General features: G+C 42.3%; 2 protein-coding genes across 5 annotated transcripts in view; both read left to right on the top strand.

Moving 5' to 3' along the window:
* The first annotated feature begins 787 nt into the window (after nt 1-787).
* On the top strand, nt 788-7,527 carry LOC102082069 (gelsolin). Its single transcript, XM_019347396.2, is given in 13 exon segments — nt 788-958; nt 1,379-1,468; nt 1,628-1,835; nt 1,913-2,151; nt 2,243-2,376; nt 2,560-2,650; nt 4,503-4,552; nt 4,600-4,616; nt 4,699-4,722; nt 4,725-4,801; nt 6,108-6,185; nt 6,284-6,344; nt 6,582-7,527. Coding segments are annotated over 13 exon segments (1,401 nt in total). The 3' UTR covers nt 6,743-7,527.
* A 4,237-nt stretch (nt 7,528-11,764) lies between these two features.
* LOC109194426 (protein wntless homolog) overlaps nt 11,765-23,920 on the top strand; it is a 31,164-nt gene continuing 19,008 nt past the window's right edge. For 2 of the 4 annotated variants that reach the window (XM_019348300.2, XM_019348302.2), the window contains exon 1: nt 11,765-12,034. In XM_019348300.2, coding sequence (XP_019203845.1) covers nt 11,929-12,034 — 106 coding nt within the window. In that variant the 5' untranslated portion in view covers nt 11,765-11,928. The remainder of the gene's footprint in view (nt 12,035-23,920) is intronic. The other 2 variants (XM_019348301.2, XM_019348303.2) reach the window with 1 other exon arrangement.

Genomic DNA, 23,920 nt, shown 5'->3' on the forward strand with positions numbered 1-23,920 from the left:
GTTGTTCATCCTACAAAAGCGAGTTGCCAAAACCAATAATTGCATAATTATAAGGGTTAAATGCTTCTAGCGTCCTAGATTTGAGGATTGCTTTCTCAGTAGGCCTTTTTCATACAGTGGGAAAAGCACAGGTGATGGCATTAATGGTGGCTTTGTACTACACTGCTACAGTGTCTCAATACTAAAACCAAGACATTGAAACTGAAGCAATTAAATGCATTTGGGCCATTATTAATGAGCAATTTCCACATATGTTATTAGTCAATCACATGGGAGCAATATAATAAATTTAGGCATGTAGACGCGGTAAACACAGCCTGCTGAAGTTCAACTGAGCATCAGAATGAGGGAAAAAAGGTGACTTAAGTGACTTTGAATATAATGTGGTTGTTGGTGTCAGACAGGCTGGCCTGAGTATTTCAGAAACTGCTGAGCTGATGGGATTTTCCCACATAACCATCTCTAGAGTTTACAGGGTCCTAAAATATCCAGTGAGCAGCAGTTTTCTGGGTGAAAATGCCTTGTTGATGCCACAGGAGAATGGGCAGACTGCTTTGAGTTGATAGGAAAGCACAACTGACTCTAAGCACAAATCACATGGAACCTTGAAGCTGATGAGCTACAACAGCAGAACACCACACCAGCTACCACTCCTGTCAACTAAGAAACTAAGGCTACAATTTAAACAAGCTTATCAAAACTGTACATGTTTTCATATGTGATGACTTAATTTCTGCTGCAACATTCAGATAGTAGGATCACAGTTAGATGTAAGAAACATGAAAGCATGAGTCCATCCCTCCTGCAGGACATCTATCAGTGGTGCGGCAGTGAGTGTAACCGTTTCGAGCGGCTGAAGGCCTCCGAGGTCACCATCGACATCAGAGATAATGAGAGGAACGGCAGAGCCAAAGTGCATATGGTGGAGGAAGGGGATGAGCCGGATCCCATCATAGAGGTCAGACACGCACATTCCTCACTTGTCTCCCTCTTCTAGCAAATGTCACCACACTTTAACCTCAGAGGTGATCACTCGAGAGCAGGAGCTTTAAGTGCAATTAATGCATTCGACTGCCACGGAGTTAGTCAGTGTGGGAATGACGGGGCACAATGCTGGCCTTTGTAAGTGCTGCTCATACGCCAGCTCTGTGCCAGGGCAGCTTTGTAAACACTTCCTTTACAACAAGATGGCTAAACTCTAGAGATGCCTAATGAGATAGAGAGAGTTAGGGGAGGGCTGGTTTAACGAGCATACTTTCAATTTATAGAGATTTTTTTTCATCTGAATAAAGCTGTGTTTATATTTGCACTAAAAAGCATTTAATCAGTGCTAATGATGATAAACCTTTAGTGATTACTGCCTTTGCTTGTTGTTTAGGTTCTAGGACCAAAAACCTCCATCGCCCCCAGTACTCCGGATGACGACAAGGTGGAGACTTCCAACAGGAAGAAGGCTGCCCTCTACATGGTGAGAAACACAAGTGACAGTCAAAGAAATGTAAACACCCTGGCTTTGATACAAGGGTGGAAAGACTTCATAGCGAAAAAGAAATTTCATCTTATAATTATAAAAAAAACAAAAAACTGAATCAGTATCTGATGGGGCCTATTTCCCTTTTTTTTTTAGATCTCAGATGCATCTGGCTCTATGAAGGTGACATCTGTGGCTCCATCCAGTCCCTTCAAACAGGCCATGCTGTCTCCAGAGGAGTGCTACATCCTGGACAACGGGGTGGACAAGACCATCTTTGTATGGAAAGGTGCAGCAAAACATTTCCTTTTTTCTTCTTCTTTTTGCACAAATTCTAACAAAGGGATACAGCAAAAATACAACGGTAAAGCCGGCATATACTTAGTAACTCAGACAAAAGAAAATAAATTTGTAAATCCCACAGTGCAGCTAACCATAAAGACAAATCTCTGTATGACTTGCAGATCCAGGTACTTCCTGCAGGTGGCGAAACGTCTCTCTTTAAGCAGTTCTTTTCCGACTGGAGGGATAAGGATGAGACCACAGGTCCCGGTAAGGCCTACACTATTGGCCGCATAGCCAAAGTGAAGCAGGTTCCCTTTGATGCCTCCACCCTACACACAAACAAAGCCATGGCGGCGCAGCACGGCATGGTGGACGATGGCAAGGGCAAAGTCCAGGTAGGAGGGTGTTAAAAAGTGAAACAATCACACAGATAAACACAATTGTGAGGTTTTATTTTTTTAAAAAGATTGGGGTCTGGTGTTCTAGATCTGGCGTGTTGAGGATGGTGCAAATGTGCCCGTGGATCCCTCCTCCTATGGTCACTTCTATGGGGGAGACTGTTACCTCATCCTCTACAGCTACAGACAGGGATCACGGGAGCAGCACATCATATACACATGGTGGGTAAAACAGCAAAACATGTATAAAGCATATAATCTCTTTAAATTAGTATGAAGTAAAATCTGTGGCAGAGTGTGCCACACCCTGTCTAAGATCTCTCTCTCTCTCTCTATCTCACACACTCACACACAAACGCATGAGTTAATAACATGTTTCAGACTGTGTTGGTGCTACTGTGTCAGGCAGGGGCTGAAGTGCACGCAAGACGAACTGGCCGCTTCAACGTTCCTCACAGTGAAGCTGGATGACTCAATGGGAGGAGCCCCAGTTCAGGTTAGAACCTGACCCACTAGACACCTCAACATCACATGCACGAAACAAGTCTGTGTAATCACAGAAAGACCCTGTAATGGAAACATTAGACCTTTGACTTAGAAATGTTAAAGAAACAACAGTTATTGTATTAGCGTCATTTTTTTCTTCCTAAATGACTGACATGAACAGATAAAGGTGATATGAGATCCTTCATTGAGTAAGAGCTTATGGCTAAGGTCTCAAACTAGCCTTAATGGGTACATATAACGTTTATCTTTCTTTGAATCTGCTCATCACACTTCCCACATAACTAGTACGCATCATTTTTAACTCATGGGCTGTGTAACAAAGACTAAAACAAATATTGTCTGCCTGTCTCCTTCAAATGTATTAACTATTAGAGAGGATTTAGTGTGGCTGATGAAAACTAATTGCCTCATAAAGATCCCATAAGAAAGAAAAAAAACATCTCCCAGGATAACCAGCAGAGGGCAGTGTTTCTATATTTTTTATTTTGATCGCATCCAAACTGCAGCACGTTTCAGGAATTGCATTAAAACGTGGGTAAACCTTGACCCTCAGTTAGTGCTAGTTATACATCAAACTCTCAGCAATACTGGAGACATTAAGACATTTCTGAGATGTTTTAAGCTGATTTTCTCACACGACCATGCCAACACAACTGATATTTTTGGGTATTTTCTAAAAAAAACAAATTTATTTGAAATATTAGATAATAATCATCATGCAATATTGCTATTTAGTTAAAATATTTCACATTTTATTTAAGTTGTGTTGCATTTATCTGTGGTATAAAAATCACTTACCTTAAACTCAATTATAGTAAATATCAAGTAGGGCTGCCACGATTAGTCGACTATCAAAATCGTCAACGACTAATTTAATAGTCGACGCGTCGTTTGAAGCTTTGTAATAACTCAAAAGACGCAGGAATTTAGTAGTAAGAGTGTAATAACGGACTGAAACAGAAGATGGCAGCACTGCATGTACAAGGATGCCTGCTGCCGTTAAACCCAGAAGAAGAAGGAGGCCCTGCTCAGTTTCCAACAATGGCGGCAGCTAGTTAGTTTTAATATTACTCTTATTATTCTTTCTGGGTCACAAAATAAACGTTTAACATATTTTCAGGCGAGAATGTAGCTGTGTAAACCTCAAATATCTGCTCAGTTTATCAAGACACCACATGTTCTCAAAAGTGCTCCGACGTTTTCGGAGACGTCTGTTACCCACCGGCTCGATAGCTAGCTGGGGTTTATGGCTCACTAGAGCCGTTGAGAACACCGGACTCCCGGCAAATCGTTTTCAAACCCACCGCTCTCTTTCGCTACTCAGGTTAAACGTGATATGTAAGTCACTTAGATAACTTAAAAATGTTATTGTTTGGCTTTTTTTTAGTATTTTATTTGTTCCTGAGTAAATCGGTTTGGCTGAGATTAAAGTTATAGTTTTTACACAGCTGAATAAACGTCAAACAGACAACTGATTATCAGAAGTGTGACATGCTCAAGAATATATTCCGGTGCCCTGTTATATTTTAGATAGCAAGGAGCAGACGGCTGAGTTTATTAAACTTCACCTAAACAATCTACAGATTTCATTAAAATTTAATAAAATATCGTCTTGTCTTTATTTTTAGTTAGCACATACTTTAAACACTTAAAGCTGTAAGCTAATGATAGTTATATAAGAGCAGATGCATGCTGGTGCAATAAGCTGGACGTTTTACGTCCAATGGATGCTTGGTTTTGGTAAACCTAAAAGCAAAATCTGTAGCTAATCTGGAATAGCTAGATTAGTCATTGCCTTTGCTGGTGAATTTTGTTAATACCCAAGCTCCACCCACCCACAGGTGAGAGTGACACAGGGTCAGGAGCCTCCCCACCTGATGAGCATCTTCAGGTCTGATTACGATTACACTTAAAGAGCTGATGCATCTCATTAATCAGTGGCCCAAAGAGGCCGTGTTTCACTTCCTGTCCAAACAAATGAAGCATGAATTAAATGTTACGTGTAGCTAAAGTCTGTTGTGTATTCTTCTCTCACAGCTGACTTCTGGTCTGCTCTGGGAGGCAGACATCAAAGAGTCTGCCGAGCGGGATCAGACCCCCACGTCTCTTTGGCTGCTCCAACAAAACAGGAAACCTCAGTGTAAGTCAGGGAGAAGAATGCAGCTCAAACTTTTTTTTATTAGAGTGTACATGTCACATCTGGCTAAAGATCAGGCATAACATTATGACCATCTCCTAATATTGTGTTGGTCTCCCTTTTGCTCCCCAAAAAAGCCCTGATTGGTTTAGGCTTGGACGCAAATAGACCCCTGAAGGTGTGCTGTGGTATCTGGCATCAAGATGTTAGCAACAGATACTTTAAGTTGTCTAAGTTGGGAGGTGGGGCCTCCATGAATCAGACTTGTTTGTCCAGCATATCCTACAGGATTAATATCTGGATAATTTGGAGTCAGCATCTCAAACTTGCTGTTATGCTCCTCAAACCATTCCTGAACCATTCTTGCTTTGTGGCAGGGTGCATTATCCTGCTGAAAGAGGCCACTGCCATCAGGGAGTACCGTTTCCATGAAAGGATGCACATGGTCTGCAACAATACTTAAGAAGGTAGTACGTGTCAAAGTAACATCCACATGGATGGCAGGACCCAAGGTTTCCCAGCAGAGCATTGCCCAAATATCACACTTTCTCCAACAGCTTGCCTTCTTCCCATAGTGCATCATGCTGCCAGGTGTTCCCAGGTAAGTGATGCACACGCACGTGGCCATCCACATGAGGTAAAAGAAAACATGATTCACCAGACCAGATCACCTTCTCGCATTGCTCTGTGGTCCAGTTCTGATGCTCACGAGTCCATTGTTGGTGCTTTAGGCAGTGGACAGTATTCAGCATGGACACCCTGACTGGTGTGCAGTTATGCAGCCCTGTACACAACAAACTGTGATGCTCCTTGTATTCTGACACGGTTCTATCAGAACCAGCATGAACTTTTTTGGGCAATTTGAGCTACAGTAGCTTATCTGTTGGATTGGACCATAAGTCCCTGTCGCTGGTTCACCACTGGTCCTTTCTTGGATCACTTTTGATAGATACTGACGACTGCAGACCGAGAACGCCCCACAAGAGCTGCAGTGTTGGAGATGCTCTGAATCTGTCTGGCCATCCTAATATGGCCCTCATCAAACTCACTCAAATCCTCACACCTGCCCATTTTTCCAGCTTCGAACACATCAGCTTTGAAGACAAAATGTTCACTTGCTCCCTAATATCTCCCACCCACTAACAGCTGCCACAATGAAGAGATAATCAGTGATATTCACTTCACCTGTCAGTACTCTTAATGTTATGCCTGATCAGTGTATAGTGTTAATTTGGTAAGGACTGTGACATTTGAATGCACCTAAACCTGCACGCAGTCAGTCTGAGCTTCCTTTTGTCCCATCTCTCAGGTGGAAGAAGTTCCTGGAGACTTCACTCAGTCAGATCTGGCCACTGATGATGTAATGCTCCTGGACACCTGGGATCAGGTGAGATGACCTTTCTGGCATGTGTGAAATGTCACTTTCAGAACTTTTGTAGGACATACTTTTAAAATTCTGACTTTTGAAATCTCTCCTGTCTCTAGGTCTTCATTTGGATTGGCAAAGATGCCAATGACGTGGAAAAGGAAGGAGCTCCCAAAATAGGTTTGTTACATTACAACTGAAAAAAAGTTAAAGATAATTTCCAAAGCACACGCAAGATACTGTTTGACAGCATCTTGCATGTGAAACAGAATCAGTAAACTTATTGTGCTTAAGTATTTTAAGTTTCAAATCAAAAACCAAAAACCTTAAGATCAGAGGTAAACACCACCTCTCTTCATATTCTCATCCTCCATCTCTCCACCTGTCCTTTCCCCTCTCTTCCTTCTTGTTGTGCAGCAAAAGAATATGTGGACTCGGATCCCTCCGGTCGCAAAGGAATTGCCATCACCACCATCAAACAGGGAGCAGAGCCTCCAACTTTCACTGGCTGGTTCCAGGCTTGGGATCCCAAGATGTGGGACACAGATCCATTGGACCGAATCCGTGCCCGCTTCTGAACACAGAACTCCAGGCTCTCCGTCTATGTCTGACTCCTTACCTATCCTGCAGTCCCTAATGCTGTTTTTGTTCATTTTTATTTCAATCCCCAAGTGCCAAAAACCAATGGTATCGCCGTTATCACCCTAATAGCTGCCTCGGCAACAGTGCAGCGCACTGGGCTTCATAAACAGGAATAAATCACATCTGCATGCAAACGATGGCTTCTGCTAGCAGTTATGTTTAATTGGTCAAAATGGTTGATTGATCATGTCCAAAAGCCTGTCACCTTTACATGTTTAGCAAATACCCACTGAGGTCTCTAATAGAAAAATAAAATACGAAAGCCATTTAGGCAGCTGGACAAATCCTCTGTTTCTGTTTTTTTACTGTTCTACATGTGTGTTCAGAAGGAGCCATTCTCTCATGCTTTCTTTACAGTTTCTGTATCAAAACAGCTTACTTCTTTACTACACATAAATGCATGGTGTTTTATCATTGATAATGGAAAGTTGTACACTTGCTATGAGTTGCATGGAGCTGTTTTGGGGGGGGAGGAATCTGTGCACATTAATTTAAGAGTCGCACAATGGTATGTGTATTGTTACGGAATAAATATATATTCTTAGTGCTTATTTTCTGATTATATTGTTTTATGTATTTTAATAATAAAGGCATGTATAAAGCAAGGCCAGCTGTGAGAGAGAACTAGGTCAGAGGGTGACAGGTCGCCTTAGCAACAGAGGCATATTAATAAAATACAGGAAACCAGACAGAAAAAGTGGAACTAAGTAACACAGAAGGAGTTGTTTTTATTGAAACTATGTGTGACGTGTAAAGGACCAAAATAACACCTATATGATACACATTTTTGGCTTCTAATGCCAGAGATCTGCAAAATGGCTTTGGGCTGCGCATGTCTCTCTCTCTTCCGGAAGATGATTGAATAAATAATTATAAACACTTTGAAAACTGAGTCGTGTTCTCTCTATTCAGTAAAAGAATAATAAAGAACTAGATTTAATACTTGGTGCCAAAACCCAGGATTCTTTTACGGCTGAGAGGACAAATTCGGCTTAAGGTGAAATTGTAAAAGCGAACGGAGAGCCGGCTCGACAATACAAAGGTAAGCACAGCCTGTTAGATCAAAGTGTGTATATTGGATGAATTCTAAATTGTCTGTTCGCTGAGTTGATGATCTTCACTGTTAAATTGGCTCAGTAGTGTTGAAACATTAGAACAAGAGACTTTTGCTAAGAACTGCAGGTTGATGTTTAAGTCTGCTGCAAAGTTATTTTAAGTGTCTGTGCAAAGTTGTCTTCACATGTTGTTGTGGAAGTATAATAAATTTTACAATAGGCCAGCAGGCGTTGGACATCGGCCGTTGGATGGTCTTAAAGTTACCAATTTGATTCTGTACGAGAGTTGGGCTCTTAAGAGCGCGAAGGTCAGCTTTGGCAAGCCACCCATTCCTGGACGAGGGAGTGGGCCCGGTTGGACCGGCAGCCAGGTAGGTAGCCTTGGGATTTGGCCCCCGTTAATTACCAGTGGTCAGCGACCACTTTTTTTGTCAGGGACAGAAGGTTCGCGCTGATTGGACAGCAGAAGTTAGACTTCGGGGGGACAGTTTGGACGACAGGGTTGGTCCCGGGCGTTGATAAAACTGGCGGTTCAAGTCCCCAGTGATGCTTTTAAATTTATCTGTGGTTAAGAGGGCATTGGTTAAAGCTGGTGGTTTCAGTCCCCAGTGATGCTCTTAAAGGTATTTGTGGTTAAATGGGCATTGATTGAAACTGGTGGTTCTAGTCCCCAGTGAGGCTCGTAGGTGTATTTCTGGTTAAAGTAAACCCCTCTTAAATTAACGACGGGGGCATAAGGGTTGGACCGGGCGTTGGACGCCAGAAAACCCCCGTAGGGATCATGGTGTTTGTGTCTGTATGTACCTGGGTTGTCTGTTTATTGTGTATTGCTGCAAGTGTCAAGTGCTGAGTATATAACTATATGAAGCTGTTCAGTTTGTGTGCGTGGCTGAGGGTGCATTCTTTTTATATTAAAAGTGAGTAGAATTACAGAGGGTACAATATATAGAATAAACATATATAAATAAAACCATGTTGTTGTTGTTTTTACATTAGTAATTCCTTTTGTGCATAATTTTATATTGTTGTTAATAATAAATTAATTAAAGCAACAAAAAAACCTGAAGAGCTGGTTGGGAGCCGAAAGAGCCGGTTCTCTAAAAAGAGCCGGAAATCCCATCACTACTTTGGCGGCCGAATCTGGCCACTGGCCCTTACGTTTGACACCCCTGCTCTACATGTAATGTGAAGACTTAATTACAAATTATAAGCAATTAATTTGGCTCTTTTTTTGGAGGGGCAGCGAAAGTCTGATCTACTGGCTCTAGGAACCAGGAACATTTTGTGACAGTTTTGTTTTATTTTTTAACTGCCGAACATTAGTTAGCTTAAACCTTTGAGTATGTCACGTGCCCAGAAATATCTGAACTTACAGAACACAGTTAAGTATTGTGCAGCCGCCTATTTATATCTGTTCCTACCTTGGACTAAGAATAGGTTAGTGGGGGCAATGTGTCGACGGCTCCAAACGTGAGATGGGACCTCACAAACCTTCCTTTAAATAGCCCTGTACCCACACAACAGGGACGCTATTACAGGCATTCAATCAGTAGCGGTTTTTGATATGGGCGACACAGGCGGTTGCCCGGGGCGGCATCGTGGTGGGGGCGGCATCACGGACATCAGCAAAAAAAAATAAAATAATTTTTTGCCCGTACTCATGCTGCCCCGACGTCAGCCAGCGCATATTGGGAATGTCATAGGCACCAATCGGTTTTCTATCACCCATTTGCGGGAGTAAGGGCGCCCTCCGTTTGCGAGGTGCGCCTGCTGTTTGCCGCACAGGGAGGAGAGGGCGGGGCGGCGGGGGATTCTCTGGTTGGCTGGAGCAGCATCTAATAACCAACTCGCAAAATAAAAGAAAATAAAAACAAAATAACAAACACGAAAACACCAGACATCATGATACAGATTTATAATTTGCACCGATGTTTTTTTCGAAATTCTGTACGCGAAAAGTGAGCGCGAGAGCCCTCGGTGCGCCTGCTTGCTGCTGAAGTCAAAGTAAACTTTATTATCATCTCCGCTACCAACAGTCCAGTATATAGAGAGACGAGACGACAAGGCTCTAGGCTCTAGCAGTGCAAGTAAACAAACAATAAATATAAGAAGAGTAAGAAAATAAATATACACTTTAGGACTAGGGGTAAAGGGATCAATAACAATTTAAAATTTATATTTTACAGTTTGATGATTTAAAGTCTCGAACACAACCTGTCGAAAGGGGAGGGGGGCGTACTACTTCCAAGCACATTTCATTCATAATGTTGTAAATCCAAGCCCATTAAGTATTCATGATTTGAATCCTGGGTTGTGCAAATCCCAGAAATACACCTTAGACAAAGCGAATCTGTGAACTAAGGTGTAGGTCTGTTAGGTTATGTTGTGGTGATCCTCGGGTTGAGGGATGGGTGTTCATCCAGAGGGAGTGTTCGCCCAGGGCGCCAAACAGGCTAGGACCGCCACTGCATTCAATGACACAGTAACCTGCATTACTAGCCTCTAATGCAATGCGGTGGCGCTCCACAGATCTTCCCCCTGATCTTAGCTGGCTGTTGAGGGATAAAGCTGAGCGCTATTCGGTCATGTGATTCCTGTGTTTTTTCCCCTCCTCCTCCTAAGTTGAAAGGCAGGAGCAGAGCGGTGGGGGCCCAGCTTGCCTTCCTACTTGCAGTGGATGCATCGCTTTCTTCTAGTGATGGGTAGATGAGGCCTCGTGAAGCGTTTCAGCACATTCCCCAAACTGTATCGATACTGTGTCGACACAGTGTTGCTGTTTTGCTCCATACTGACACCTGCTGGACCTTAAATATCATTGCAGGCAACTTACTTGAGACTCACAACTGTCACTGATTCGATGACCTAGTCATACTTGTATACACTGCAAGGTATTGTACTTTCCATGGAATCATTTTATATCTTTTACATTGCAAATATTGTAGACATCTTTAAAATATATTGTGAATGACATTAAGTGAAAATTAAAATGAAAGTATTGTGAATGTAATATTATCCATTTAAATGTAATTGACTCAGAGTTTATTATAAATTTCTATTCAGAAAAATAAGTTTATCCAATGTTTTTGCATTCAGTCCATTGCGTTTTTTTTGACACCATTTCCCCCAGCGTTGGAAAACTCACAGGCACAGATGAAGCTGGGGTACACAAAAACTGTAAAGCCAGGTGGAAAAGGTTCTGATAAGATGTCTTCCTATTCCCCCGGTACGTTAAAGGATCCTCTGATCTTGGAATGTTCCTCTCCGACACTCTCCACAATACTAAGGGGTTGGCAGTCCTTTATAATAAAACTCAGGACAGCCTGGTCCAGAACAGTCTTCCTAGATGCTTGATTTCAAAATAATAAAACACATATTAATAAAAAAAATGATGATAAAGCTGTTCAGTGTCAATATAGACCGACCTGTGTTCATTCTCGGTGTGTTTGTCTCCTCATTTTCATGTTTGGCTCTGTAATGTCTAAACACTGAGGAGGTGCTTTTGTTTGTGTAAGAAAGCGCCGCAGAACAGATTTGACATTTAACCTGCAAATGAAATAAATAATTTACACTGCAAGTCACATTGCTGTTCTTCCTATTCTGATAGATTACACTGAAACAAAGACAGACAAACTATTACCTTATTTGCAGTTAAAAGATCAAAATGATCCCACACAGCAGAAACATTTCTTTTTCTTTTGGGCTCCATTTTGTTATGGAGAGATGTGTAATTATTATTACTTTTTTTTTTTTTTTTTTTTTATCTTTGCGAGAGTAATTTTGTGTTTTTTTGGTGGCGACTCGTTCCGTTGGCAGATGCGGTACCTTTTAAACACAGTTTGGCGCGTTGGCAATGAGCAGCAGCTGTATCGATCACGTGACTTTTTCTTAAAGCGACGCACGCACCGATCTAGGTTTTGCTCTGTTTGCTTGATACATGCGTCGGTGCATCAGTGCTGCTGGACCCATTACTACTTTCTTCTCTCCCTCTTCCTTTTTCCCCTCTTGTCCTTCCAACATTACTGTTTCTCGCTCGGTGGTGATATTGTCAACCCAACATTTCCTTCGCCATGGCGGGGGCTATTATTGAGAATATGAGCACCAAAAAGTTGGTGATAGTGGGAGTTATTCTGCTTTTGTTCCAGGCGTTTGCCTTCATGGTCGGCGGTTTAATTGGTAAGTTGGTTTTTTTTTTCCCGTTTTCCTCGCCTCAATTTTATCTGTACTTTTATTACGTGCTTTTTTAAGATAACGTCTGTGTTTGTACGCGCGTGCTTGCGGGTATTTAAAGGTTAACGTGTATAAAAGGCTAAAACGGAAAACTTTTAAGTTGAGTTCATCGCTATTTACCTTGATAGGAGCGGTAATAAACGCTCCCGGTGAAACAAAAGACGAAGGGCGCTAACTTTTAGCCGTATTTTTTACCTTTCGAGACGAAATGGCACCTCCGCTCTAAATCACTGCTTTTGTATCAAGGTGTTTGCTGCCTGCGTGCCCACAACCAGTTGGCTTCGTTTCTGAGCTTAAAAATAACGCAGAACATCACACTTTTAATGGGCTGTTTCAACATGTATAATATCTGCTGTGTGGGGGCCCCCAGGCAGCATCTCTACCTTCCTTTCATTCCTTCCTTCCCCCTGCGTTTGTCTCCCCCTTTTTTCCTCCCCAAATCCCCACGGCCTCGCAGGCAGAGCATTCATGTTTCTCCCTTCTTCCACGAGTTTCATTTGCATCGAGGCAGACATGCACAGACCTGCACAGAAACACACATACACGCAGAGCTGTCAACGTTGCATTTTTTGCCTTCAGGTCTGTATTGGAGTTGCTGTCAAGTTTCTTCAAATCCACCCACTCAAATACGCGCGCACAAGCCCCACCAGCAGTGCACCAGCACGGTCGATAGAAGTTGGGTCCATGTGAAAGATGCCTGTGTTGCTTTTAGAGTCTGGAAACCACCCACCAGCCAGTCCCCCCTCTCCCTCTCTCTACATGGCTGATAAATTAGCCTGTTTGGTTCATTCCTGGCTGAGATGGTTTTAATGAAGCTAGATTCCTTTGTGTTTGCTCGGTGGCCGGGGGCGGCGAGGGTAATTGAGTAGAAAGGGGGTTTTCTCCCCTTGTTTCCCGACAAACCCGGGAACACGGCATGGGGTCAGCAGGCTGAGGGGATGGCCATTATTCTGGACACACTGGGATAGAGACTGGAGGAGCTGGTGTGCCTCTGGACTCACGGGGTCACTTGATAATTGAACTCCGAGGGGATCCAGATAACTGGGTTTAATTCACTCCAGTGGGTCGTCCTTGTTGCTCTGTGTGCATTTTAATGTTTAATTTCGAACAGCCTTTAGCACAGATAAAGATCCTGGTGGTGGAGTTTTATGACTGTGCAAGAGCCTATAGGTGTGTAAACCGTGGCATCCGCCCTTTAGCTTTTGGTTTGGAGTGAGCAGATATGATTAGATGTTCAGATAAGTAACAGGATCTTTCTGGACAGGTGCACACGGTTTTCTTCCCTCTGTGGCTACTGCACCTTTGGACATGATAAAAGGTTGAAAAATACATCGGTCTAACAGTGTTACCACTCGTGAGTTGGTGCTTTCTAACAGTAGAGATGGAGAAAAGAGCTTTGCATCCTCTTTGAAACACCACTAATCTGTTTTACAACCTGGATGTGAAAACTCAAAGCTCTGAATGCTCATCCTGGCGAGTCAGTACTTCCTACAAGTACCATAGATGGTGATTACAGCTTATGGCACCATACTAGGAATTTTACTAAGAGCTTAATAACTTCCCAGTAGTTCTTTCAGATTTGCTCAGCATTTTGCATATTTATCTTAGAGTGTGAGGTTTTGTGTGCGTACCTTTTGATTGAAGCCATTTCAAAGTTTTATCTGCATGATTTGAATCCACATCCTGCTTGTTATAAGCCAGTATTCAAATCAAAAACATTTTTGAGGCATAAATATGTTTTTATGTCCTTTGTCCTAGTTTTGACTTTCATAACTCCCAGGTACCCATTTCTTCTTTTATTCAGTCTGTTGGTGGGAAGTGTTTAAAGAATCTAAGAGGGGGGGAAAAAAAAAAAAAAAAAAAGTTAAATCTGCTTACTTCACTGCTTGTTTCAGTTCAAATTTAGTGTCTGACTTATGGCTCTGATTTTAAGTTTGCATCACTGCAATGTAGTGCAGACCTCCTGGCTTAGTTTTTCAGAATTTTTATTGTATGAATGAAATTATTGAAAAGTTGAGGCCATATTGTACTAATGAAGAAAAACATCCACTTTCAGAACTACTTTCTGTTCTGATGGCATCTTAATATGGTTTGTGAAAGGCACACTGGTAATCTTACTGGGTCAGACTGCATAACATTTACTTATAATGATGATAATAATAATAATAATAATAATAATAATAATGATAATACATTTTATTTGAGGGCACCTTTGAGAAACCCAAGGTCACCTTACAAAAAACAATTAATAAAAGGAACAGTAGTCATAATATACATAAAATAAGTTAAAATTACAAAACAGAGCGTGACAACAGATAAAATCAGCATTAAAGCGAATAAGCCAGTTTAAACAGATGTGTTTTGAGCTGTGTCTTAAATACGGAGAGGGAGTCAATATTTCTTAGTGCAGGGGGAAGAGAGTTCCAGAGCCGGGGAGCAGAGCGACTGAAAGCTCTGTTCCCCATAGTAATAAGGTGTGAGGACGGAACAGTAAGATGAATAGCAGATGATGATCTGAGAGGGCGGGAAACAGTGGTGATATGGAGCAGGTCACACAAATATGAAGGAGCAGATTTATGGATACACTTGTATGTAAGAAGTAAGATTTTAAAATTTATCCTGGCTTCTATGGGCAACCAGTGAAGCTGCTGAAGAACTGGGGTAATATGAGCACTTAACGGAGTACGGGTTATGATCCGAGCTGCAGAATTTTGAAGAAGTTGGAGTTTATGAAGGGACCTTTTAGGGAGACCAAATAGGAGGGAATTACAGTAATCAATACGGGATGTAATAAGACTATGGACAAGGATGGCAGCAGCATGAGGGGTAAGGAAGGGACGGAGTCGGTTAATATTACGTAAATGGAAGTAAGCAGACCGGGTTATGTAATTAATGTGAGACTGGAATGAAAGAGTATTATCAAGTATGACACCCAAACTCTTAACCTGGGGGGAGGGAAAGGTGGGAGAATTTTCAATGTAAATGGAAAAGCTGTGGGATTTGGTTAAGATAGATGGTGTACCGACAAGTAAAACTTCAGTTTTATTACTGTTAAGTTTGAGGAAATTGGAGGAGAACCAGGATCTAATCTCAATAAGACAGTCTGAGAGGGAGGTAGGTGGGAGGGATGAATTGGGTTTAGAAGAAAGGTAGAGCTGGGTGTCATCGGCATAACAGTGGAAATTTATATTATATTTTCAGAATATATAACCAAGAGGAAGCATATAAATAATGAATAAAAGAGGCCCCAATACTGAACCCTGGGGCACACCAGCAGAAACAGGAAAGAGAGTTGAAGAATGGGATTTAAGTTGGATAAACTGAGTGCGGTCGGAGAGATAGGAGGTAAACCAGGCAAGGGGGGTATGACTAATACCAATGGAAGCTAACCGGTTCAGGAGAATATTGTGAGAAAGGATGAGAATGGATAGGAGACCAGAATCTGCTGCCATCAGAAGGTCATTGGTAATTCTTAACAGAGCAGTTTCTGTGCTATGATTAGGGCGGAAACCAGATTGAAATTGTTCATAGAGATTATGGTCATTGAGATGTAAATGAAGCTGGGCGGCGACAACTTTTTCAAGAATTTTTGAAATAAAGGGGAGATTTGATATAGGGCGAAGATTATCAAAGTTATAGGGGTCTGCACCAGGCTTTTTGAGAATTGGGATAACAGAAGCCTTTTTCAGTGCTTCAGGAACAATTCCAGTGTTCAGGGAGGAATGGATAATGCTGGTTATGAGAGGTGCTAACGAGGGAAGACAGGCTTTAACTAACACAGTGGGGAGAGGGTCAAGTTGACAGGTAGATGACTTAGATTTTTTAATGAGATTAGATACGTCAGTTATGGAGGGAAGAGTAAATCTTGAAAATAACTGACAGGAAGACAGTGGGGGAACCAGGAAGTCTACTTCAGAGTCAGGAGCTCCTAAAGAGTTAAGTTGACGGTGAATGTCTGAGATTTTACAAGTGAAAAAAAGAGATAAGAGAGTTGCAAAAATCAACAGAATACATCTGGGAGGGGAATGTGTCTGGAGGTTTTGTAATTTTACTGGACAATGAATAGAGGGACCTGGAGTTACCTTCACTAGAACTAATTAAACCAGAGTAGTAAGCAGATTTGGCTGAGGCAATGCAATCCTTATAGAACAAAACATGATCATTGTGCATTTCTTTATGTACAGTAAGTCCGGTTTTCTTGAATAGACGTTCGAGTTGGCGTCCTTTAGCTTTAAGGTGACGCAGGTCAGAGGTAAACCATGGAGCTGAACGGGAAAATGAGACAGTTCGATGTTCACAGCAAACAACAACACAAAGGTGTTTATCCTTGTTTTATGTCCGCTTTTCTGATGCATCTCTGTGAGTTCCTTAGAAAAAAGTCAGTTTTAGAGAATTCCCCAAAGACAAAGCTCATGTATGTTGAGTTTTTACTAATTCACGTTACCGTATTTTCACGACCATAAGACGCACCGTACTAAAAGGCGCAGTCTCAGTTATGTGTGCGGTTACTGTATTTAACACACACATAAGGCGCACCTGATTATAGGGCGCATACAAGTATGCGTATTTAAAAATAAAAACAGGAGCAAAACGGAGTTTGGTACTCACATTTTTATTACCGGTAATCTTCATCAGCAACAACACACAAGCATACAAGTGTGCGTATTTAAAAATAAAAACAGGAGCAAAACGGAGTTTGGTACTCACATTTTTATTACCGGTAATCTTCATCAATCAAACCCATCGAAGTCCTCATCCTCTGTCTGAATTGAACAGCTGTGCTAAATCGCCATCAAACATGCCAGGTTCACTTTCTTCACTGTCAGAGTCACTTTCTGTGCCGTGCGGCTCCTCAGAAATGATGCCGGCTTTTGCAAAAGCTCGAACAACAGTGCCAGCAGACATGTTAGCCCAAGCATCTACAATCCATTCGCAAATTGTGGCGTAACTCGCCCGGCGCTGCCTTCCACTCTTGGTGAAACTGGTCTCCATCGGTCATCCATCGGTCCCACGCCGCTCGCAGCCTTACTTTGAACGGGCGGTTCACACCGATGTCCAGCGGTTGGAGTTCCTTTGTCAGGCCTCCCGGAATGACAGCAAGCTCAGACTTCATTTGTTTCACTTGGTTTTTCACATCGGCTGTGAGATGGGCACGCATAGAGTCACAGATTAAGAGCGATGGTGATGCGTGGAAAAAACCACCTGGTCTCCTTACATACACCTCCCTCAGCCACTCTTTCATCATTTCCTCATCCATCCAGCCCTTTTCATTTGCCTTAATGATGATTCCTGCTGGAAACTTCTCTTTAGGTAAAGTCTTTCTCTTAAAGATCACCATAGGCGGCAGTTTCTGTCCATTAGCATGGCAGCCAAGCACAACAGTAAAAGAAGACTTTTCGTGCCCTGTTGTGCGTATCGCTACTGTGCTGGTCCCCTTCTTCTCCACAGTGTGACTCACCGGGATGTCAAAAGTGAGCGGCACCCCGTCCATGTTTGTGATGTGGCTGGGCTGGATGTTTTTGTCGCCGATGTGTTTGCTGCAGTAGGAGCGGAAGATGGCCAGCTTTTCATTATAATCTGCTGGAAGTTGCTGCGCTACCGTAGTCCTGGTCCGGATGGAAAAATGGCACCGTTTCATAAAACGAAAGCACCAAGACGGGCCTCCTTGGAAATGTTCAATTTTCATTTCTTCTGCTAGTGAAACTGCTTTTAGCCGAATGGTGACCGTCGAAATGCTTCTCCCACTCGTTCTTTGCTCGATGATCCACCGCTCGAGTCTTTCCTCCAACTCGGGCCACCTCGCCTTATGTCCGCGGAAACTCAGCTGCGTTTTCTTGACCTGCCGGAGCTTGTTTTCTAGCTTCCTCCACTTGCGAACCATCGATTCGTTAATCTTAAATTCTCTCGCGGCTGCTCGATTTCCATGTTCCTCCGCGTAGCTGATGGCCTTCAGTTTAAACTGTGCTTCGTAAGCGTGTGTCTCTGCCATTTTCAGGGTTGTTAAAACAACGATGTTCTGCATAACGCACATACCTGTTCTTTTATACAGGTATGTGCGATCGTATATACCGGTACAGTCAACGCCCACACTTCACCCTTTAGCGTTCTCATGGTGTTCTCTACTACGTCCTCATTACAACACATAGGGCGCACTGCACTATAGGGCGCGCCGTACTTTTTGAAGAAAATCTAAGACTTTTAAGTGCGCCTTATGGTCGTAAAAATACGGTACTTTTAATACCCTTTTTCATATCAACCTAAGTCAGTACACGTGAAACGACGACGACGACGTTGGGGGAGCATGAACAAAACCGGAACATTTCTGTCCAGAAACTAAAATCACTAGCTTAAGTGTGTATGTGACCCTATCGTGAGACTGTGCTGGTCTTAATGGGACTGCTTCTAACAAATCGTTAACAGGAAGTTGTGTAGTTTGATGCATTCAGTTGATTCTAGTATGTGAAATGCGTGCTCCATGATCAAGCATCAAGATGCATTTGTTAGTGTCTCCATATAAAGGGAGAGAGTTAACAGTTGTAAACGCTTAATGCAGAGTGGTAACTTCTGTAACTACTTGACTTCACATATCCCTGACACAGAGATGGGCTGATTAGATTCCAACAGCAAATGACTTCCAGTACTCTTCTGTCAGTTTATACGCTGCAGGTGAATGATTTCCTACATTTACAGCTGATTGGATGCATTTTTTTAAAATCAATTTACTAAAGAGTGTATGAATGATTTATTAAAATGCTGCCAAATTATAATCATCAGAAAAGTTTGACCTCACGTGTCACTACTGCTGTGGCAAGTACTGTGTATTTACATTGGCTCATTATGCTGCTGTTGTGTGTATGTCTGAGTACAGCTATGAGGAATATAAATACAAAAGTGACCTTTGTCTGAGCTGGTAATGTATAAGGGCTTGCAGGTAAATGCTAAACCACAGTGAATCTAACAGATTCACTTATTTGCTCATTGTCCCGCATCATTTCCTGAATTAATGTTGGGGTTTTGGGGGGCTTTTTTTTTGTGTGTGTGTGTGTGTGTGTGTATGTGTGTGTATGTGTGTGTCTACACCTTCGCCCAGACCTTTCAGGTGTTGTTCACATCAGGCGTATAGGTTCCACAACAGGATGCCAGTTTCTTTGTTGTCATGATAATGGCCGTTCTTGTTCTATTACAATGGTTCCTGTGAGTAGAGACTGCAAACAGCAGTCTTGTCGAGCTCATGAATCTCAATGCGTAAACACTGTAATTGGTGCCTGAGAGCTTTCGGGAATTTTCCCTCCCTCTCACTTCACAGACAGAGCCTTGCTTGTAGGCATTTCCTAAACAGTGTAAAAAGTAATTACCAAAGTGTTTGACTTTCAGCCAAATCAGTACAAACTGGTGACTGTTCCTAAGATATTAACATTGTCCTTGAACAGTTTAATCTGCGGCACTGAAGATTTATGTATTATATTTGGGCTAAAATAATTTCATGTGATTTATTAGTTTGAGGGGAAATTTGGCATGGTAGGACCTAGAGCTGGGCGATATGACCCAAAATTCATATCTCGATATTTTTTAGCTGGATGGCGATATAAGATATATATATCTCGATATTTTTTTTAAAGCCATAAAGTAAGAACAAAAACAGAGTTCTTAGTCAAAGCTGTGTCCCAGATGTCACACAGGCACTTTTATTAACATACAGCATAGATGTACATGAAAAAAACTACTCAAAAATAAATTATGAGCATTTATTAAATAATGATGCTCTATAAATAAAAGAAAACTGTTGTTTTGTGCATAACAAAGAGCTCACAATTGTGCAGTCAAAATGTAAACTAAAAGACGCTGAGCATAATAACATAGACAGATTTCACAGCTGCTCTGTTCCCAACTTCTACTGTGTGACTGACAGCCTGGAGTTTGAAATCCGCTTCGTAACCATGTCTCTGAACAGGTGCCATTTATGGTCCTTATACACACAATACGGTAATATTACGTTGAAGCACAGTACGTATTACTCCCATTGACTGTAGAAAACATGGACGACGCGACTCCGCCTCCTACCATTGTGCAAAAATGAAGCCAAAATATCCCGCTTGTGGAGGCTGCCATCTTGCAAATTTGGAGCCAGAGTCTGCGCAGTAGTGACTTGAGGTGGAGCGACTGTGTAACGCTCCCGCCCACACACCCGCTGGACATGACCGCAAACACGCCCCCCTACACTTTTTACGTAGCCCGACTGCTCGAGTTTTTTTGCTGGTTTACCGTGGCTGACAACTCCTTTAATTAAGGTAAATACAACCATGTCACTGTTATTAAAAAAAGACACACAGCTTATCATCTTAGTTCTAAAATCACTCTGTTGTTAATTCGTTAGTTAGATTAGCCGCTAGCATACGCACTGTGTTGGAGGCTTGTTGCTAGCTAGTTAGCGATGCTACACACCTAATACTCTTAATAGTCTGTGTTATTGAAGGATTCAGCACTTCTTATGTTTGTTATCCATTTTTAGACAACGATGAGATAAGCTGCACACTCTACAGAGGCCCAGAGTTACTGTTAATATCAAAAATGTAATGCTGTCCTTTGAGATTTTAACATAAGACTGTGAGTGTAATGGATCTAAAACTGTTTAAATCTTCAGAGCCCTCTACAGCCTGGTAACATGGAAACTTTAAAAACATCAGCAGAACGTTTCAGTAGTGTAGTCTAATTTGTTCTTTTCATTTAATAATAGACTCCATATTATATCAACAGCTACATTCACCCTGGGGAGAAACTAGTGAGGGAGACCATCAGGACCAAGCTGGGTTTCCTGGGTCCAGAGGTTTGGAGAAACTTCTTCCCTTTCTTCATCACAGCTGTCCTGTGCCAGAAGTTCTGTTGACCCACTGAAAGAGGCTTCATTTAAGAAACACCAGGAAGACTGAAGCCCATCACATTGATCAAGCAGGACTCATGATCTTCACCAGCAGCTCCCTCACAGGGAAATCTTCAGCACTCCTCTGTAGGCCCACCCCAGGAGATGGATAAACCCAGCATTTCATGAACACTGTGATGGACCTTTGGTTTGTGTAATGTTATAAATACTCGGATACTCCCCAGAGGCTCCGGACTTTTACATAAAGATATTGTATTCAGTCCTGTAGAAAGTTATATATTTAAAAATATATGATCCTCTCTAGTTACTCTGGTATGAACAACTCTGAATCACTTTATGGTAAATAACACACTATGTGCAAAAAAACTGTGAAAGAATTCCAGATGACAAGTTTGTAGTTCAACATACAAGTGACGACCTTTGACCTTCATCAGGTTTTATTTAATTGTGAGAAAATCTCATATGCTCTTCCTGCAGCTGAGTACATCAAGTGTTTAAAACAGAAGCTGTGCAGGTCTGAGATCAGCAGCTTTGTGAAACACCAAACTGAGGTCCTGTTAATGCTGATATATAGTGACACAGTTACATGAGTGATTAATCCTTTTGTTTTTTTGTCTTTAACTTTATCAATAAAGCTGCAGCTTTCACTACAGCACGTGTGGTACTTTAACCTTTGCACTGTTTTCATCAGTTCATTTTGCAGTTAACATGTGAACATGTTGGATGATCTGTCTGCTGTCACTGGGTGGGGCTGAGGTCTGAATCTGAGGGCAGCTCCTGTAATCACAAAGAGAACAGAACCATCAAACTCAGATATAAATTTTACCCCTCAAATTTGAAATAAAGCTGATTCTTCTGTCCTCACACACCCAGGATCTGAAGTTTGTCTCTTACATTTTTTTCAGTATTACAGTACACTACAGTACTTTAATCCATAGTTCCTCATTAATGAGGAGTTACTGAAGTAGAAGCTTTTTAAAAAAAGATGTTACTGTCTTTACAGATGTGGCAAGAGACTGAAAACATGCTGTTGTTTGCACATATTTAATATTCAGCTCTGCACAGGAGCTGCAGCAGGGCGCAGCCTGTTGCTTTTACAGTATAATACTTGTAATAAAAGTACAGTAACAGTAATTAGTGACTGAGTAGCCCGGGGCGTTTCTCTTGATTTCTTTAGTAAATTCATTCACCTGCACAGATTAGCTAAACGAACCCCGACAGCCGAGTGCTCATTTTAGCTAGCTAGGTCTCAGGACCTAAGGACGGTAGTTACGGATTAGCTTACAAACACGTTTAACTTACCGAAAAAGTGCAGCCGGGCCTCGGGTCCTTCTGTCGGGTAGTCCAGTTTACTGAAGAGCACCTCAGGCTGTGAGGTTAAAACAGGCGGTCGTGTTTTCGTAACGTAAACGCTGGCCCTCCTCTCAGAGCCTACGCTCTATCTGCTATTCCCGAACACAGATATGCAAGTTTCTCCGTGACTGCAGCTGCCAGTCAAAGCTGCTATGATGACGTTTCACCCCAATTTAACATCACCGCGGTAGGAATTAGAATCAAACTTATGGGAAAGGAGACCCCTTGGACATCAATCAGGATGATGAGAACTATTGATAACAAAAGAAAGAATCTTTGGAAAAAAATTATCTGAGGAGAATTAATTTATTTTAGTCTGACCCCAGTCCCATCTGCTAACATGGAGGAGGCGGGGTTTATGACCTATACTGCAGCCAGACACCAGGGGGCGATAGAGACGTTTTGGCTTCATTTTTGGGGAGCTGTCGCGTCGTCCATGTTTTCTACAGTCAATAGCTGTGTCCCAAAATGTCGGCTGCATCCTTCGGAGGACCCGGCCTTCGCGGTCTACGTGGGCCGGGTCCTTCGAAGACCGAGAAGGCCGGATGTGCGAGGCTGTGAAATGGGACGGTCTAGCCTTCAGATTTGCGTCACCGCTGTGTCGGTGGAGTTTAATAAACTCGGCTGTTTGCTCCTTGCTATCTAAAATATAACAGGACACTGGCGTAAATTCTCGACCGTCTCACACTTCTGTTTAATCTGTTTTCTGTTTGACGTTTATTCAACTGTGTGAAAATCCCAGAGGAACCCACCCGATGGATTAATAAAGTTTTATTTAATCTAATAATCTAATAACTTTGATCTCAGCCAAACCGATTTACTCCGGAACAAATAAAACACCGAAAAAAGCCAAACAATTAAATTTTTAAGTTATCCGAGTGACTTGTATATCATGTTTAACCTGAGTAGCGAAAGAGCGGGGGTCTGAAAACGATGAAGCCCGGAGTCCGCTGCTCTCGCCGGCTGGAGTGACCATTGAACCCCCCGGCTTGCTATCGAGCAGGTGGGTAACAGACGTCTCCGAAAACGTCGGCACACTTTTGCAAATATAGGATGTCTTGATAAACCAAGCAGATATTTGTAATTTACACAGCTACTTTCTCGCCTGAAAATATGTTAAAAGTTTTTTTTTGTCACCCAGAAAGATTAATAAGACTAATTTTAAAACTTAGTAGCGGCTGCCATTGTTGGCAGCTGAAATTTGGCTTGGCCTCGCTATGAACTCTGGGATATGGTGGGCCGTGAAGGACACACCCGACCCATCCTTCAAATTCGGGGAAATGAAGGACCCATTTGTCGGCCGCATTTGAAGGAGTCGACGAATTGGGACAGCCTTCGTCGCCTGGCTGTGACGTAATCGGCCTTCAAATGCGGCCTCCGGAGGATGCAGCCGACTTTTTGGGACACAGCTATTGATTACTCCGCGAGGCTCCTCGGTAGCCGTAATGCTCCGAGAATCCATCAAGCGGTGCAGCTCCGTAGCTTACCAAAGTCGAACTAAAACATTTTTTGACAGATTGCTGAGCGCTGTGTATCACATAAAATCGGTTCGCGGTCATCAAGCACAACCAGAATTCATACAAAAGGCGCACAGTCAACTT

This window comes from Oreochromis niloticus, linkage group LG18 (assembly GCF_001858045.2).
Source record: "Oreochromis niloticus isolate F11D_XX linkage group LG18, O_niloticus_UMD_NMBU, whole genome shotgun sequence".
NCBI lineage: Eukaryota > Metazoa > Chordata > Actinopteri > Cichliformes > Cichlidae > Oreochromis > Oreochromis niloticus.